At 39.5% G+C, this 18,495-nt stretch overlaps 1 protein-coding gene across 1 annotated transcript in view; it reads left to right on the top strand.

Moving 5' to 3' along the window:
- Positions 1–1,012: 1,012 nt before the first annotated feature.
- LOC117770272 overlaps positions 1,013–18,495 on the top strand; it is a 30,476-nt gene continuing 12,993 nt past the window's right edge. The window contains exons 1-25 of the mRNA XM_034599508.1: positions 1,013–1,223; positions 3,963–4,031; positions 5,297–5,321; positions 5,433–5,450; positions 5,995–6,060; positions 6,628–6,764; positions 6,845–6,958; positions 8,068–8,125; positions 8,217–8,264; positions 8,603–8,671; positions 11,877–12,016; positions 12,753–12,881; positions 13,447–13,504; positions 13,617–13,697; positions 14,101–14,255; positions 14,372–14,440; positions 14,557–14,581; positions 14,674–14,694; positions 14,936–15,007; positions 15,104–15,243; positions 15,627–15,749; positions 17,361–17,418; positions 17,668–17,712; positions 17,812–17,862; positions 17,950–18,098. Of these exons, the coding sequence (XP_034455399.1) occupies positions 1,197–1,223; positions 3,963–4,031; positions 5,297–5,321; positions 5,433–5,450; positions 5,995–6,060; positions 6,628–6,764; positions 6,845–6,958; positions 8,068–8,125; positions 8,217–8,264; positions 8,603–8,671; positions 11,877–12,016; positions 12,753–12,881; positions 13,447–13,504; positions 13,617–13,697; positions 14,101–14,255; positions 14,372–14,440; positions 14,557–14,581; positions 14,674–14,694; positions 14,936–15,007; positions 15,104–15,243; positions 15,627–15,749; positions 17,361–17,418; positions 17,668–17,712; positions 17,812–17,862; positions 17,950–18,098 (1,947 nt within the window). The 5' untranslated portion in view covers positions 1,013–1,196. The remainder of the gene's footprint in view (positions 1,224–3,962; positions 4,032–5,296; positions 5,322–5,432; positions 5,451–5,994; positions 6,061–6,627; positions 6,765–6,844; positions 6,959–8,067; positions 8,126–8,216; positions 8,265–8,602; positions 8,672–11,876; positions 12,017–12,752; positions 12,882–13,446; positions 13,505–13,616; positions 13,698–14,100; positions 14,256–14,371; positions 14,441–14,556; positions 14,582–14,673; positions 14,695–14,935; positions 15,008–15,103; positions 15,244–15,626; positions 15,750–17,360; positions 17,419–17,667; positions 17,713–17,811; positions 17,863–17,949; positions 18,099–18,495) is intronic.

Genomic DNA, 18,495 nt, shown 5'->3' with positions numbered 1-18,495 from the left:
GAAGTCTCAATAGTGTTAAAAGAATTCACTGGAGATGATCAAAGTTCAATGCAATAGAGTTTATTCTTTCACAAGAGCTAAACCCGAGCTGACTCCAGAACCCAACTGAGGACTAAGCCTCTGTACTTCTGCTTATATCGCCCACATTCATCCCATTGCTTAGTCTTTCCTCCAATCAGGAAGTGGATTTCTCCACTGTACTTCTTAATACAGGGTATTGTATCCTTAACACAAAGTATATTTAGCAAGATCATACCACACAGAGTAAATGTTTAACATCAATAAGTGCAGTTCGAACACAGAGTAAAATGTTTAACAAGGGTTTTCCACAACAGTATCTCAGTTTTGCTTTAGACGTTTCTTTAAATTTTCAATGTAAATGCATAGGCTCAACAAAAGTACTCCACTGATATAGCGGTAAATGATTTCTGGTATGAGTTAGTGGTCAGTGGTCGGTAACGTTCAGTACATTTACTCTTATCATATATAGAAATGAAATAGAAGACACATAACTTCACACACACACGTGCGCGCACACACACACACACTTCTATGTTACAAGGACACTCATTGACATAATGCATTACCTAGCCCCTTACCCTTACCTTAACCATCTAAACTAAATGCCTAACCCTAATTCTAACCCTAACCCTAAAACCAAGTCTCAACCCTCAAACAGCCCATTGAAAAAGTGAGGACCGTCCTCACTTTCCAAAATGTTCCTTTACCTTAGAATGGCCTCTTTTTTAAAAATACTTTATATTTACATCATCCTCTCTACGGAGGCCGCCATGTTTTTTACAGTCGTCCAAACTTGACAAACTAAACACCTTTTGAGTTTTTATGACAACTGAGGGCCACCCCAGGTTCGCCTTCTTTTTTGGAAGGGGAGGGTGAGGTGAGGCAACGTGCAACTTCACCACCAGATGGCACTAAATCCTACACACTGAACCTTTAAAGTGGTCCTCACAAACATGTAAGTACGCACACGCACAAGGAGGAAGTAAAAGGAGGGAGGGGTCATCCACAGCTGCAGAGAAGCTGTGTTGATGGAGCGCCGGTCTGGTCTAATCTCTGGACCATTCTTGTCTGCACAGTGAGTTTTCCTCGGACACAGCAGATCACTGCATGCTGTGTTTGACTGTAACTCTGTGAACGTGTGTTTGTGTTGTTCTCTGCTGCGGGAACTTCTGAGCATGGAGCTCACCGGCCTGAGCTGCCAGGTAAGAGACTCGCCTCGATGAAGAGAATCGATACACACGCGCTTCCACTGAAGCGCGTGTGTATGTGGGCTGTGTGCACGGTGGCTCGTTTCTACACCTGGTTTGATGCTTTTAAAATTTAGTTTGCACTTCATTTTCTTGTGGTCACGGCCGCGTGTTAGTTCACCGCGGGTCCCGTGTGAATTAAGAAAACCCTGCTGCCGTTACACGGGGTTAAAGCTCGATTTATTGATTTCAGAGGGAATTTCCTAACCCGAGTTAAGAGAGAGAGAGAGAGAGTGTGTGTGTGTGTGTGCGTGTGCGCGCGCCAACATCAGCTTTGTTTAGTGTGATGAAGGAGAGTAGGGATCACCTCCAGGGGAAAAACTGAGGATAGTCCCAATACTACGAGAATTAGAAGTCTAAATATTACATAAATTGAAGTCTGAATACAATGAGAAATGAAGTCTGAATATTGCGAGATTTGAAGTGAAGTCTGAATACCAAGAGAATTGAAGTCAGAATACTGCAAGAATTGCAGTCTGATTACTACGAGAATTGAAGTCTGATTTGAAGTAGGAATGTTACGAGAATCGAAGTCTGAATACCGTGAGAATTAAAGTGAGGTCTGAAAACTACGAGAATTGAAGTCAGACTCTCAGAAGAATTGAAATCAGACTGGTCTGAAGCACATGTAACCACAAATAGTAGCTAACCAGATTGACTGTTTTCGACACTTCATGGGTCAGTGACGGAGGCTTTTCGAAATTGTACGTGAGCGAGTGTGTTCATCCGAGATTCCCGCTGACCATGCTTACACCTCACAGAGAGTACATCCAGATAAATCATTAATTTTTGAACAATTGAAATAATCTACTTTTAACCGTGGCCACATGTAGCGCTTTGGGGAAGAACACACACGGAGGCTGAGACATGCTAAATTAGAGCTCAGCTACATGCAATAGGCACAAAACTGAATGAATGAATCACAGTACAGACATGCAGCCATAAGAATAAGAAAGGCCTCAATCACGTCCCCTTTGCATGTTAACGCTGCATCAGAAGTCTGATTTGTAGAATTGAGAATTAAAGTCTGAATACAGCGAGAATTGAATTGAAGTCAGAATACAATGAAAATTGAAATTTGAATACTTCAAGAATTGAAGTCTGATTTGAAGTCAGAATGTTACAAAAATACAACTAGAATTGAAGTCTGATTACAGTGAGAATTGTAGTCTGAATATTCCGGGAATTGAAGTGAAGTCAGACTGGTAGGAGAATTGAAGTCAGAATACGAGATTTGAAGTCTGAATACCATGAGAATTGAAGTGAAGTCTGAATACCATGAGAATTGAAGTGAAGTCTTAATACTACGAGAATTGAAGTCAGACTATTGAGAGAAGTGAAGTCAGTTCCGAGAATCGGTCGGTCGAAGTCAGACTGTTCCGAGAATCATAGTCTGATTTGAAGTCAGACTGTTAGGAGAATTGAAGTCAGAATACGAGATTTGAAGTCTGAATACAACGAGAATTGCAGTGAAGTCAGATTACAATGAGAATTGAAGTGAAGTCAGACTTTTGGAGAATTGAAGTCTGAATACTACGAGAATTGAAGTGAGGTCTGAAAACTACGAGAAGTGAAGTCAGACTGTTAGAAGAATTGAAGTCAGACTGTTACGAGAATCGGTCAGTCGAAGTCAGACTGTTCCAGGGATCGAAGTTTGATTCAAAGTCAGAACATGACAAGATTCGAAGTCAGAACACGACAAGAATCGAAATCAGACTGTTACGAGAATCGAAGTTTGAATATTACGAATATTTAAGTCAGAATGTTGGGAGAATTCAAGTCAGAATACAACGAGAATTCAAGTCTGAATACTACGAGATATTCAAGTCTGAATACTACGAGAATTCAAGTCTGAATACTACGAGAAATTAAGTCTGATTTGAAGTAGGAATGTTCCGAGAATCGAAGTCTGAATACAGCGAGAATTGAAGTGAGGTCTGAGAACTACGAGAATTAAAGTCAGACTGTTAGGAAAATCGAAGTCTGATTTGAAGAATTGAGAATTGAAGTCTGAATCAAGCGAGAATTGAAGTCTGATTACAGCGAGAATTGAAGTCTGAATACTATGAAAAGTGAAGTCAGAATACAATGAGAATTGAAGTCTGAATACTATGAGAATTAAAGTCTGATTTGAAGTAGGAATGTTACGAAAATCGAAGTCGGACTTTTACGAACATCGGAGTCTGAATACTACGAGAATTGAAGTCTGATTTGATGTAGGTGTGTAGCTGCGCAGGTTAAAAATGGAGAAAAGTTGCGCAAAATAGAAACGGTCTTTCAAAATGTAACAAAAGATCTGGGCCGCAGTCCGCCTATTGGTGACCTATGCTTTAGATGATCGTTGCCATTTGTTTTCCGCTTCAGCTTGCTCTTAGGGTGTATCCATGCTTTGATTAGGCGCAGCCACTTTCCTTACGACGCCCCAGCCCTAACTACGAGAATTGAAGTCTGATTTGAAGTCAGGATTAGGGCTGCACAATATATCGAAAAAGCTATCGTCATTGCGATATCAACATGCACGATAGACTTGTCCCCCCAGAGTACTTTGCTGTCTCCCTTCCTTTTCACCATCTACATATCACACTTCGGTACAATTCACAGTGGTGACGTTAACAAAACTTTTATGATGACAGTAAAATCGTGGCGGCCTTTTCTTCTCTCTGTATTGCTGATGTACCTTTTTCCTTTTTTTAGGTGTGTCTCAGAAAACACCCAAAGGTGTCTGCTTTCAAGAAACATGTACAATCAATAGAGCATCGAAAGGTGGGCATTAAACTTAATGTACAGTGTAATCCAGTTATTATTTTTCACCAACCAAAACTAAAACAAGAGTATTACTCTTGTTTTACGGTTTCAGACTAGGTGAAACCACTCAGTGACGGTTTCACAGTAGGTGAAACCACTCAGTGGAAAACCATCTGTGTGATTCATGCATGGATGGGATTCAGCGTTTCCATTTCAGTTCAACTGTGTGTCATTGGACCATGTGAACAGATAGGGAACATCCCACATTCTACATTGAAAGGTCCCTGGGCAGTGTCAACCCAGACACCTTTTTGTGAGACAGTATGTTAAAGGCTACTGGGAAGTGTTTATCTGTCTTATGATCAGTTTTCAAATTAAGATGGTTGGGTGTGCTGAAGTAAAAACTGAGGACTTGGACCGTTAAGTGAAACGGCCTTTCCATTGTTTAATTCAGTTCAGTAGTTGGATTGTGTGTAGGATGTGTAGGATTTGTGGCATTTAGCAGTTAAGTTGCACATAGTAACCAGCTGAATAACCTCCGCTTTAACCTCTGCTTCCAAGCACGTAGGAGAAATTACAGTTGCTTTCAGGTGACGTAAAAATGCTAAATGCCCTCTCTGAACCAAGTGTGTGCTTGGTCTTTTCTGGACTACTATAGAAACATGGCAGTGAAACATAAGCTGCTTTCAGACATGCACTGAAATCTGGAGAACCTCTGTAAATTATCTGGAGGGGCTGTATGTGAGAACTCAAATGTGTGAGTGAGAACCTCTGGACCTTTTACAGAGTTTCTCCAGCCAGCACCCCAGTAAAAACACAGGAGACTGTCTGAATAAGCTGATGTGAGAGCACACCAGGAGATCCGACTCCACTGTTGATGTGCTGTAAACAAAAACGGACAACAGATCATGTCCTGCCACTGCACACCCCTCACCTGAACGCTCTGGAGATTTCTTAGTTGTTGTGATCATGTCTGAGTGGAGAATCTCCTGCCTGGTTGTTCATGTGGGAAAGGAAAACTCCAGAGAAAGTCCGAACCCAATTTTATGGAAATTCTCTGGAGTTCGTGTCTGAAAACGTTTCAAGTGATTATACACTACTACAAACATAGTTTTATACTCCATTTATGCCTATAGATCCCCTACATCCTACACACTGGACCTTTGACTGTAATCCTGTATCATGAACATAGTAACATGAGAAGTTCACATATTACTGTTGCCACATTTGTCTTGGCATTAATACAACTACCTTTGCATGTTTCCTCTCTTCTCTACTCACAGCAAATGGAGGAGTTATTCCCAAATGGTAATGCTTACTTTTTTTAGTCCAGTACCTTTTGATGCATGTATTATTTCTTTTGTTTCTTCTTAATGTCCAGTATATTAATCTTAATTTGCTCTGTTTGCCTCTTTCTAGATCAGCTCAGTGGTCATGGTAAGCCTGCTTTTTCTGTTTACTCTTAAAAATTGCTTGAAAAGAGTGTTACTCTTTTAGATTAATTATGACCAAAATGCTTTGAGTCATTGAAGCCTTTTGTTGAAAATGAAAATTATTTCTCATCTATTTTCTTTAGACTTGGTAATGACTTTCTCTTGGCTTAAGACTCATTGTTCTCTCATCCTTCATATGTGACGTCTCAATCACCCCTTTTTATCTACCGGAAATTTACCTTTCCTACAAATTCATCCCTGTCTATAGTCAAGTCCCCATCCAAAAATTTGATCATATTTTGACCTAATTTCCACTTAATTGGCTACAGATAGGTGGTTTACACTATGTATAACCAAGTTTGTTGAAACATACCAAGACGTTTGTCTTACTCTTTGAACTGAGATGGTTCAGACAGATAAAACAGTCATTGACAAACATGAATTTAATTTACAAACTGCCCATGTCCATTACAAGTTCAAGATTGAAGAACATTTGAGTTGGTGAGGTGTAATAATTATTTTCTTTCACTGTTATGTTTCCCCTACAGGCTTCTTTCCCAACATTGTTTTCATTAATCCAAATAGCAAATATGACAACAAAACGCAAAGCATAGGTAAGTACATTAAATATTTGATTCAGTTTTATAAAAAAAATCATTCCTCATCTTGCGAATAGTAGGTTGACAAAATTCAAGGTCTATACCAGCATTTCTTTGGAAAGGTCTGGTCTTCAAGGCTGAACTTAATGTTCAACAAAAAGCTTGTAAGCGGACCGGTTGGGTGAAATGTTTGAATTCATGAAAATAGTGCAAAAGCTGAATATTATAATCTACAGCACAGTCTTTGTAACATAACAATACATTTGTACTGACACAGGATTGGATAAATGATAATTGCTTGAGAAAAACTAGAAGGGCACTTGGAGAGCGAATGCCTCCGCCAAGGATATACCATTTATCCCGGATCCTAACTGTGACCCTTAACCCAAAAGTTAGCTGGTTCTTCCTTGGCCCATACCAACACATCTGTTCAGTAGTTTTTGCGTAATCATTCTAACAGATGGACAAACTCCAATGAAAACATAACCTCCTTGGCGGATGTAATGCAGAAACTATTCATTCTGTGATGTGAAAGCATTGTTTTTGAAATAATCACACTCTTTTAATTTAACTTTTTTCCAGGCTTGTGTCTCCTGAATCTGGTTTACTGTCCAGCGACTCGGACCTACTTTTACCTGTGCCATGTCTGTGAGGAAAAGCGTCCGTCAGAAAATATTTTACACCACCTTTCATCTCGTGACCATTGTAATAACTACATTGTAAGCACTGCACAAATCCTAATTAATTCTACCAGTGTTTTGAATTTGGAGGCACAGTTTATTAATTTTTTTTATTTAAGAGCTACATGGACCCCAATCTACTGAGTTTCTCCTGGATGCCCAGCTCGGACACGAGAGTCTTTCCGAGGCCTGAGATCACAAAGGAAGTCAAGGAAACACGAAACACCCTACAGGTATTGGGATCAGTTTGATCTCTGAATGAACGATGTTGTGTAACTTGTTGACTTGGCTTTAATATCTAGCCAAACATTCATCAATTCTAGCCAAAAGAACATGTCTAAATATACACACGACTTCCAGCAAACACACATTCCCCATAAGGACAACCATGCACGCACACGGGTCAGCATTGGTAACTAGAGGTGTTTGTCTAGGGTTATAAATACGGATACAGATGCTGTAATAAACCAGATTCCCCTTGCACTGAGATTCTGCCTCCGGGTATTCTTCACAAAGAAATTTTGGGCATTGATGGTCAGAGTTCTTAAAGAAGATGATGAAGGTTTTCAGTGAAGAAAGAGACACAAGAGACAATGATTCTCAGTTGAGGCACGTTAATACACCAACTTGAATATAGTCCATTGGCCCAGTGCTAACATAAAAAAGAAATGCAGTTTATAAAGCTCTTCATCGGATAAGATCAATGTGCAGAGAGATGTTTTGTGGCTAAGAACTGGAAATATGTAGTGGTATTCTGTAGTAGTCCCATATATATAAATGCTTTTGTGAGCTCTATTGCACAGCCACCTGTTGTTCCCAAAAGAAAATACAAACTGACCAGTGAGACTATGACTGTCTCCTGACATGAACAATTAAATCGTCTTCCCTGGGCGTTGCATGTCAGTGATGATGATGACTAAGAACAGAAAGTATTCATACGTACTCAAAGCTGAATGTCAGTAACCGCAGGTGAAAGAGCTGAACATTTCTCTCGAGATGGTGGAGACCCAAAATTGAGCTAAAAGGGGGTGAAAATTGGAATCACCACTCCAAATGAGTGCTGATGTTCCTCTGTAACTGCTGGAGGTCGGCAACTGTTTGCAGAGATATCAAGTTATTAGGTGATAACATGTCAGTGTCACTTGTCACCTCTTTAGGTTTATGTCTTTTAATAAGTGAAGTGGAAGAGTATCTACAACGGAAACTCATGCGGGGGGATTTCCTGTTTCTCATATCCTCTCAAGCTGAACCGTTCTGAACTGGTTTAGACAATAGCAAGGATGCTTGCACTAACTCTTTTTTTAAAAGATGCATATTCACTGCATTATCTCTTTCTCTGCAGATTCTGGATATGCCTGCAAATCTAATGAACAAGATTAACAAGGGCACCTACTCTGAAGGTATATGATTTAAAGATTTCCCTGTGGAGTATTTGTTTGAAATCTTTATTTAATTGCATATAAATGAAAATCATTTTCTTCATTTCTCCAGTGATGCACACTCTCATAGAAAATGAGAAACTTCTCAAGCGGCTTGAAGGTGTGTGCACTTGCATTTTTCTGCATTTTTTTATCCTGAAAGTTAGTTAGGAGTCAGGGAAAGTTACATACGATCCCTTGTTTTAACCAGTAAATGTATGCATCACTCGGCCCAGTTAATGTATATCTGCTGAGATTTCAATCATGATCCATGTTGACTTAAAACGTTTAAAACTTTTATTTAGGACAAGAAATGAAAGTTCCTAGAAATAATGTAAATGTCTGCATTGCAATTTGATGAAATCTGGTAAAACTCCATAACTCTGCCAAATTATAAATGTGCATCCAAACTCTTTTATTGTCCTTCTTTATTCTGTTTTTCACTGCTTTTCCATCTAGCTATCAAGCCAATGCGGACGATGATCCAAGAATACCAAAGAGACAGCAACAGAAAACATCCACTTCTTGGTCAGTAAATGTGCTGCTGAAGAAATCAACCAAAGTCTCAAAGTTTGCTGTAGTGTTGTGAGTTTTATGGGTATTTTGGAATCTGAGGCAGCAGAGTGAAGGACAGGAGGATGGTTACAAGTGAGGAGAGGGGGCGATTAGCATGTATGCTAATGCAGCCGTGATCAAAGGGAATGAACATTATGTTTTACATTCACAGAGCTGTAAGATCATAGAACAAGAAAAGCAGGGTAAGAGGCATTGTAAGGTGTAAAGAGTTTATTATCGAAAAGGGGGAAGGAAGAAATGGGCAGTATATTCACACAGGTACATGAAAACAGGAGGGGGTATAGTCTTCAACACCAATCTCGATGTAACACAAATGTGGTATCAGACGAGGAGGCTCACCAACCCAAAAGGTCTTTTCTTCCTCAGTCCCTATAACTTAAATTCTCCCCCAAGAAAGCATGTTGGATTTAATGAATTACATTAACTGAATTCATTCATGTAGACCAGTGGTGGCCAACCTGTCGATCCCGTAACTCTCTGCATTCACTGGCTGCAGTTGCGCCGCAGATCATCTGTGTGTCGGTTGTCTGTTGTTCACACAGGCAGCGTGTCCGCTACTGGCGGGGGAGCTGCAGGTATATCTACTGCATTTCCTTCAATTCAAATTGGAAAACTAAACACCAGGACTCTACGATATGCAGATGTGCATCTCCTGGTCTTGCGATAACAATCAAAGCCCCGTTAGAACATATGAATGGATTTAGAAAGTGAAACTCTGTAGTGCTTTTACTTTGAAACGGGTTCGGGAACTGTTGAAAATAAATATGTTTGTGACATAGACGGATAAACATTTTATTTCACAGCAGACTAAACAGAGAAAATGATCTTTCACCTGAGTTTGAATGTTTATCTGTTGAATTTACAAACATAAATGGTTTGCAACACTCTGTATGCATTTCAAAATAAAAGCACTCCAGCGTTTCTGTTGACAGAATCCATTCTTTTGTTTAAAAAAAAGGGGTTTTATTGTGAAATATTTGCAGGAGCGAAAGATGCACGGCTTCATACTGTCAGTGTTGTGCACGGCACAGCAAGTGTTGTGCACGGCACAGCATGTGTTGTGTTAATGTTGAAGAGGATTCTCATGAAGAATACACAGAGGCAGAATTGCAGTGGGAGGGTTTGGTATTAAAACTACAGCTTTTATGTCCTTTGATAAACAATATTGCTGCCAGTACTGACGTGTGCTCGTGCAAGCCACATATCTGTAACTGCTCATTAGTGTGTATGTGAGGGACTTTCTCATTGTCGAGCCAATTGTGTGTGCTCCCTTGTATGTGTTTGACTACAGCCAAGTTTGATCAACACAAGTTTGGATATTTAGAGTTCAACACCAAGGGCCTGATCTACTAAAGAAAAAAAAAACATGCAAGCTCATCTACTAACGGTGCGCACTGAGGATTGGGTGCAGAATAACACACGCTCTTCATTTAGTACGCTTGCCTTAATGAATAAGCTTTATCGGGTGATACCCTCCCATATTCCGTTTCTTTGAGTTGTATTAATATTTCTTTGCTGTTGCTCAACAACATTTTTTGTTTGCCTCTTCCACTAACACCTCCTTCAATCTCAGGGCATTTAATTTCCCTTTGCGCTTGCGGTCACTCTGCTCTCCATTTACATACTACTGCCTCTACCATGTTTGCACCTGTTGTCATCTGGCTGCAGTGTACCGTGCTGTTTCCTGTGTCCTTCTTCCACACTCCTGCTGACCTGCACTCACTTTAACTCATAAACATCGACACTCATCACAAGTTTTTAGGACGTGATCAGTACATGAAGTAACTTAGTGTTAGTTTGATTCGCTCCAGACTTAATGAGGCTGCATTTAAACATTTTGTGCGTGTGGTATATTCAGCTAACGTAGATCGTTTTGACATGTGTGTAAAACATAATGACAGGAAATGGTTAGGGGGCCCTCGTTTCCTGACTCTCAGATGAATCTAATTATTATTCCATATGTTACTCGTTTAGTTCTCTCCCTCACCTGTTCGATGGTTAGGGGGCCCTCGTCTCCGGACTCTCAGATTTCCAGATGATACTCGTTAAGTTCTCTCCCTCGGAGAAACTCTCTTTGACCTGTTCGATGGAGGGGTTTCCATCTTTAAGTAGGAAGCATGTTTTGAATTAGAGGCCCCTATGTATGACGTCATTTTATCTTATTTCCTGGGCGGAAACAACTTCCCTATATGAAGGCTTGTCCGACATCGGTGAGACAGACTTCTGCATTGGCTGAGAACGTCTCCGGGTATACCTAGGTACCTGTCCTGACCTGTAACTTCTGTGTAATAAACCTTATTATACAAGCAAGAACGGTGTCCGCGGAGATTCCTTCATCATCATCTTCAACATCACTGCTGCTTAAATATACAACATGCGTGCTCAGTACAACACGAGACATGACGCACACAGCCAGGACTCAGTGTTAAAGTCACCGGCGCAATCCAACACCATTGATTAATAACTAAATACAGGGTCGTAAGTTTGTCATCTAAATCATAACCATCCCAATCATAATAACTGAATAAATGAATGTGAACTAGTTCATTTTCATCTCTATGAACTGAACTTTGAACTAGTTCTGTTTAAGTGTGAACTGGCACAACACTGCATACTGTATAGTTCTGGTATTTATTTAAGTACATAGGTCTACTATTATACAAGTAACTTGTCATGTTTATGGCCATATTCAAGGCAACGCCTATGCAGAACATTGTGTTGCAGTAGCAGAACTCTGCAGAACATATTGTTGAACTGAAGCTAAATATTGTGCATTGAACAGATGTTGTAAATATTAATTGATATTAATTGAATATTGTGCATTGAATAGATGAAGTTGCATAACTGCTTTTCTTTGTGTAAATTTATGCTTGTACATTGAGCCTTTAACAGTAATTTTACGAAAATAATAGATATGACCCTCCTAAGTGTTTTTTTGGAAGATATCGGGGGTAGATCTTGGCTTTGAAATTAAAGTGATTTTGTGCTCGAGAAGGTTGGTGACCACTGATGTAGACGATTGTGCCTCGTCACTATAGTGATAATCACATAATACCTAATTCGACAAAATGTATTGAAATATGGCCATGCTGTTCTCCATCAGTTTCTCTTTTAAACAAAACATTTTCTTCTCCTTTTCTTCTTCATGCTCTTCTAGGCATGCAGCACATTGTTGAATGCATTTGTGTTGGAGCGTACGAGAACAGATACTACCTCTGCACCCTCTGCAAACTAACCATGGGCATCCGCGCGATCATCAGACATGTTCTCAGCTTTGACCACATCTTCTCTTACTTTGTAAGTAGCCACGACGATAATACAATGTTCATTTAAACCAATCACATTCATGAAAAAAGGTATATTCAAGCAACAATAATGCAACTGTGTTGGTAGAAGATGGATTTATTGTACGGTGGGAAAAAAAACGACAGACAAAATCAGCACAATATAGATAAACGTAAACCCTACAGTGACAGGAAGTTGTGGTAGAAAATTCTGTATACATTTATTCTTTGCAAGCTTATGTACTTACACTATGTGTCTGTGTACAGAGAGCATCAGAACTGTAGGCGATCCAAGTCAAACGGTTGTAGCGGCCGGCTAATGAGGATATAAATGTCTATGTGATATACTGAGGAGATAAGAAAGGCCCTAGCTCAGCATCAGGCTGCAGTTATAATTGCAGTTGTACACTCTCACATGACAGCACTATATATCAAGTATCAAAGTAATATAATCATGAAAGAAGCCTTATGTTAACATGTGAGGAACGCTTGCTTTGAAAAACCTATATTTAGCATGGGGAAATGTATCTAAGCACCTGCAGAACGTTTAATCAACAAATGTCCCAATAGTCCTCTCGCTTGAAATTTACCCAGTTCTTCTTCTTTGATGGGTCAGGGTGTACTATAATGTGTCCAACTGTACATATTACATTATCTAACAGATGTACTTATTTTTGTTGAGACTTCAGCTCAGTGTTTTTAATGTCTGACTAATAAAGTCCAGTACTGTACATATTTAATCTGTGCAGAAAGCGTGGCACCCCTCTACTTTGATGGCAAAGGAAAGCTACAGTTACTCCAAGTCCTTCGCCTACACGATGCTTAATTTTGCAAAGCAGACAGAAGAAATCCATGGAGCTGCAAACACTGATATGAAGGTAATAAAGATCACAAAGTTCTTTTGGTGTGTGTATATAATAGATGCACTCTGGAGAACGTCCGCACAATTGGGTCCGAACTTTCTCCGGAGTTTGCCTTTCACACATGAACAACACAGCAGGAGATTCTCCGCTCAGAAATCTCTGGAGCGTTCAGGTGAGGGGGGGGTGCAGGGACGTGACATATTAATTCCACTGCAGAGATCATGTGTTTTTGTTTACAGCACACCTGCGTTAGCTCTTCACCAAAAGCTCTCTCGACATTGCTGTCTTTGTCTTCTACGTGTGTGGCACTGCTTGTTCATCCTGCGATATTTGTATTCTTTTTGTTATTTCGAGTTTTGTGTCTGTCGTGTGTTAGAATTGTCATCAACACACCCACTCGCTCGCGGTGCATCCTCCAGACGACCTCCTGCTGTGTGCTCATATGGATCCATTCTGACATTCTGCAGAGTTTTCTCCTCAGATCATCAGGAGTTTAGTGCATGTCTTAAAGCAGCTTTAGTTTCTCTAAATTGATGCTTTTGTTTTAATGAATGTGAAGCTATATGATTTTCTGTTGCAGCAAGTGAACCTGGAGCCTGCTGAATTTACCTCAGTGAATTTCAAGTCATATGCAGAAGGTGGATACACCCCCGCCTCCTTGCTACTGATATGTTGTATTTCTCTAAATGTACAGAATCTTCAGTGGATTGATGCTGATGTTTTACTAACTGAGCCTGTGTTGGCCTTTAGCTTTGAAGAAACTGGAATCCATCACGAAAGGAAGAGAAGGCGGCAGCTTGGTTGCAATCATACACCCAGGGAACAAGCTGAGTATGTGTTATCTCAGTGTAAAGTCAGTTTATCCAGTGGACCCAACTGAACTGTTTATCTTAAACATTGTCTACACTGGTTATGAGCATGTCAAATATTTGCTTTAGCTTATTCCAAATACTATTGTTGTAATCTTGTTTCTAATGGAGGATACCTCAGGTCCCTCAGTCTGCATCAATGATAGACGCTTTATAGTATATTAAATATAACCTGTGGTGCAAAATCAGCTCTACATTACATATTAAGGCTGCAAAGCATTTTAAGATTATAAGAATAAGCATGTCCATTATTTCGGAATGTTTTACAGGAAACAACGTATTGAATTTTGTTCAAACTACTGTTGAAAACATTTTACATGCAACAGAATTAGATGTAACAATTCAATTTTGTTTTTTCTTTGTAGCGTTTCGGTCAAAGCCAGCCAGTGTGTCGTCCAGTGTGTCGACAAGTGTGTCGTCCGGTGTGTCGTCCGGTGTGCCGTCCAGTGTGCCGGCCAGTGGGCCGGTCAAAGGGCCGGTCAAAGGGCCGGTCGCACCATCGTACAAACTACACTGTCTGGTGATAATTATGTTTTCATTACAACAACCTTGATGTTAACACTGTAACAATGCTTTCTGCAGAGCACTGAGAGCACATGTGTGTTTATTGCTGTTGTTTGCGTCTCCTTGTTGCAGGACTGCAGCGTCATCTTTGCAACTTTATCTCAGTATCTGCAACATGTGTCACAGTTGAAACACAAAGAGGTTTGTAAAGATTTTCATATCTTCCTTCAGAAAGTCTAAAAAAAGATTTTGATCTTCCATGATATGCTAGAAATTCACACCTTACTTACAATATATTTGTAATGTTTTTCACCCAGATGTTGAAGAAAGTCTTTAAAGAAGGTACGACTTCATTTTTCCCCCCTCATATCTATGTGTTGTTTGGCTCATTTTAATATGATGTGATAATTTTCCCCCTTTTCTTTCCCCTGAAGGTTCTTATGGAGACCAAAAAGGTGCACATTTCTCCACCAGTGCTGCAACACCTAATACCACTTGTTAATGGCAATAAAGCAAACTGTATCGGCCCAAAGGTCGGAAAAAAAATAGATGTAAACATGTCTCGATGCATTGTTTACTTTTTCTTAGTAATAATTGATAGTGGCACAATTACAAGTACTTTTCCCATGTCTGCTGTCGAGAAACATCTCAGTTGATTTCATTTAGCTTCTTCTCTGAATCTCTTTTCCTTTCTAGCACCTGTAAAATTGAGTCTGGACTTGCACAGTTACCTCCAAGAGGCCTTGAAGCTGAATCAGCCAGTTGCTGGTGAGCTGACTAACTTGTTATCATTGTGTTTTTGTCAAATGTTAATCTGAAAAATTTGTAATTCATTTTTGTCATTTCTTTTTCTTTCTTTCGTAGGTGCATCCCTGGTTGTGGCATGTGTGAGCTCTCGGGTTCAGGCAGAAACTATTTATGTTTGCTTTGCTTGTCAGGACTGTTTCCCAGAGTCTTCAGTCAGGCAACACATGAAGTGTGACAAACATGTCATACAAACATTGGTGAGCTTGTGTTTAAATTATCTTCTTTAATGTTTTGTATTGGCTGCAATAATGTGGAGGTAGGGATTTTTGTGGTGCGTGTGCGTGTGCGTGTGTGTGTGTATTTGCATATGATGTTCATAATTTTTTCTATTTCATATTCATCTAATGATTTTTGGTCCATAGCTATCACATTGTTTTTTTTGGAGTCTTCTTAGTTAATTCATCTTAAATAGCACAACTGATCCATTATAGTGAACAGAAATAACTTATTTTATTGTTACATTACCACTGCGATGAGATTGGCTTGTGATACAGTCTGCAAAAATCAATGTTTGTTTATGAAAAGAGCAGGTGATAATGTTAGTGTAGGAAATAAGCAGCATTTATTGTCTTTCTTTTAGCTCTACCAGAATCCCTGGAGGCTCCCTTTTGCCTGGAAGAACTATGTGGAAAGCCTGAAAGTCTTGAGGGCAGTGGCGTGGGAAGAGGAGAAGCAAAGAGGACCAAAGCAGATGGTGGTGAAGGTAAAAGAACAATTTCAAGAACTTGAATATGCCTGTTCACTAGGGTCATCCTTGATCAGTATAGTGGAAAAATAACTAAGTGTGGTTGAAACCTATTTTGTAGTTGAAAAGTAAGTTTTTGCAGACCTGTCTAAATACTTTTATGACTTGTCTAAATACTTTTATGACCTGAACTGTTTATGATCTGAACTGTTTATGACCTGAAACCTTTATGACCTTTTTATTACTTATTTACTCTCCAAAGAACTGAATGTGTGTCTGCTTTATCTCCAAAGGAAACACATGTAAATCAGTTTTCTGTGTTTCGGTTCCTATCTCAAACTGCGCCTACAGAGCCAGTCTGAACTGGCTCAGACAAACAGCCTTAGTTCTCCTATATAAGATCCTTGCATTTGACTGTTCTCTATCTTCACTCTGAGATCCCTGTGACTCTCTGTGTTGATCCTTTCTGCAGAAAGCCCCTATTAAAATACACAAAGACAAATTTGGTGTTCCAGCCTCTTGTATTTTCAGATTTCCATCACATCAGCTTCATAACATGCAAACATAAATTCAGTCTTTTAGGCAACTAGTAATGATATCATAGGAATGTGTTGCTACAGAGATGAATCAGCTTCTGATTGGCCTCTTGAACGTGAAATCTCAACTCTGCCTTCAGGGAATTGCTTCGAATTCTGACAAATTGTCACTCACACATTAACTGACTGGATTTCAGGGGTCACAGTTACCTCTTCTGAACCTGGAAAAAAAAAAAAGAAAAAGTTAACTGAAGCTGCACCGGTTGATGGCATTCAGCTGCACGGTGGTAATTCTAGTCTTTTTTGCACAAAGCCTTTTGGTAACGTAGTGGAATAATGAATAACCTACAGACACCCATATAAGTACTAAGTTTATTATCATTTCTGAAGTGAACAGTGAACTTGATGTTTGCAGAAGAGCACATGGTGATTCCACGAGAGCAGTCCTCATTCCATGTGCAATAACAGGCTACGTTTTTCCTAAGTGGTTCCCAAGAGAAGCTCCGTTGGCAGGACTATAAATTTTCCACACACAGGGATATGTTGTTGTCGAGTTATTTTTCATCAGAGGTATTATATGACTTTTAGTTGCATACAGTTAGGGCGAGACAATGAAAAAGAATAAGTTATGGAAGTGGACACTCATTAATATTGTACCATACTATGAAAATGATAACTCAAAATATACCAGCATAGTGTTGAATTCTTCAGTGCATCCTTGTATTCTGCAGAAGACAGTTGTACCCCATAAAGCTTTGGTTCACAAATCCCTCTCCGAGTGTCTTTACGCAACCACAGTAAGCATCAGCATGATGTCATAGCAGCTGGCTTAGCACAATGTCTTTGAAATGACGGTGATATTTAGGTGTTTCTAAAAAGCACATGATGCGTTACCTATGATAGTGAGAGTGCAGAGCATATGATGTCTTGATAGTCCGGGGTTCTATAGTTTTCAAAGAGCACATAATGTCCTTGAAGCCCCTCTCATGATGAGGAACTCCCTCTCATCATGTCCCTTTGACTCAAGGTTAATTTCCTGCACACTGTCTGTTTCTTTTGTTAATTCTAATTTAGTTATTTTTTTCCTTCTCAGGTCCTTGATATCCCAAACCATATATTTCTGAGCTCCACCCCACCTAGTTACCAGAACGGTAAGAATAGGTCTTACATCAAATTATCCAGAGATGGTTGAGGAAGAAATATTGCTACTTCTTTCTTCTGTTATTTTGCACTACTAATTCATGTGGAGACAGAAGTTTCAGTTTTTCTTCGCAGTTGTAAATTTACCTTTGGTCATGTTTGCCACAAAGCTTACTCAGACAACATTAAAATAAACAAAAAACAGAATAGTGGTTATAAATAGTGACAATGTCTCAACATTGATTTGTTTCCCCCTACAGCGATGGAGAGACTCAAATTACATCACAATCTCTTAAAGAAGGAAGGTTAGTATTAAAAATCAGTTTTTTTTGTCTTAAATACGATAAAGGAAATGATATGTCTCATAATTTTCATCTTACATCTTGTCTGTTATGCCTGTGCAGTCCCACATTGTGAAACGTACGACAAACAAAACGGGAGGTTTCCTCTTCTCGGTGAGTACGACTGGAAAGAGAAAGTCTTGCCAGAGATCAGAAGTGCACTGTGGATGTTTTTGACATTACCTCACCTTGTTGTTCCAGGCAAACAGTTCCTGGTCAAGTTCGATCAGTGTGTCATACGGCACCACTCTATGGAAATGAGATTTCCTTGTTTACTCTGTGAGAGGAGACTGTCTGGTTATGAGTTTTATGCTCATGTGTTCAGCTGGGAACACATTAAACATTTTCTGGTGAGTAATTTTACCTTTTATCATATTATATTACATAAATGTTCCTTCAAAAGTGACCTTAGGTGACCTTAGCTCAGTACTTTTAGTAATTACTTGTGGTACCCAGAGGCAGGAAATTGACGCCAGGAGCTCCTTGTTCTGTCACATACTGTATATTGGTGAGGTTGAAATCTATTTGTTCATCAACAGAAAACATTTATAATTCAAAAACATGGAGTTACTTAACAATTTTAGTCTTGTTTAGTATTGTTGCCATTAGTGATTAGTGATCTTATCACATGGTCTGAACGCACCAAAATGCATCCTGAATGCGATCACTCAGACCACATTCGGAGGTCACCTTCTTTTCGGTGTGTGAACTATAATGGAAATTGACTTAATAACTACTTACTTTACT

Source organism: Hippoglossus hippoglossus, chromosome 11 (assembly GCF_009819705.1).
Source record: "Hippoglossus hippoglossus isolate fHipHip1 chromosome 11, fHipHip1.pri, whole genome shotgun sequence".
Taxonomy (NCBI): Eukaryota; Metazoa; Chordata; class Actinopteri; order Pleuronectiformes; family Pleuronectidae; genus Hippoglossus; species Hippoglossus hippoglossus.
The sequence above is the reverse complement of the archived record's forward strand: the minus strand, read 5'-3'. Positions and strand labels throughout refer to the sequence as shown.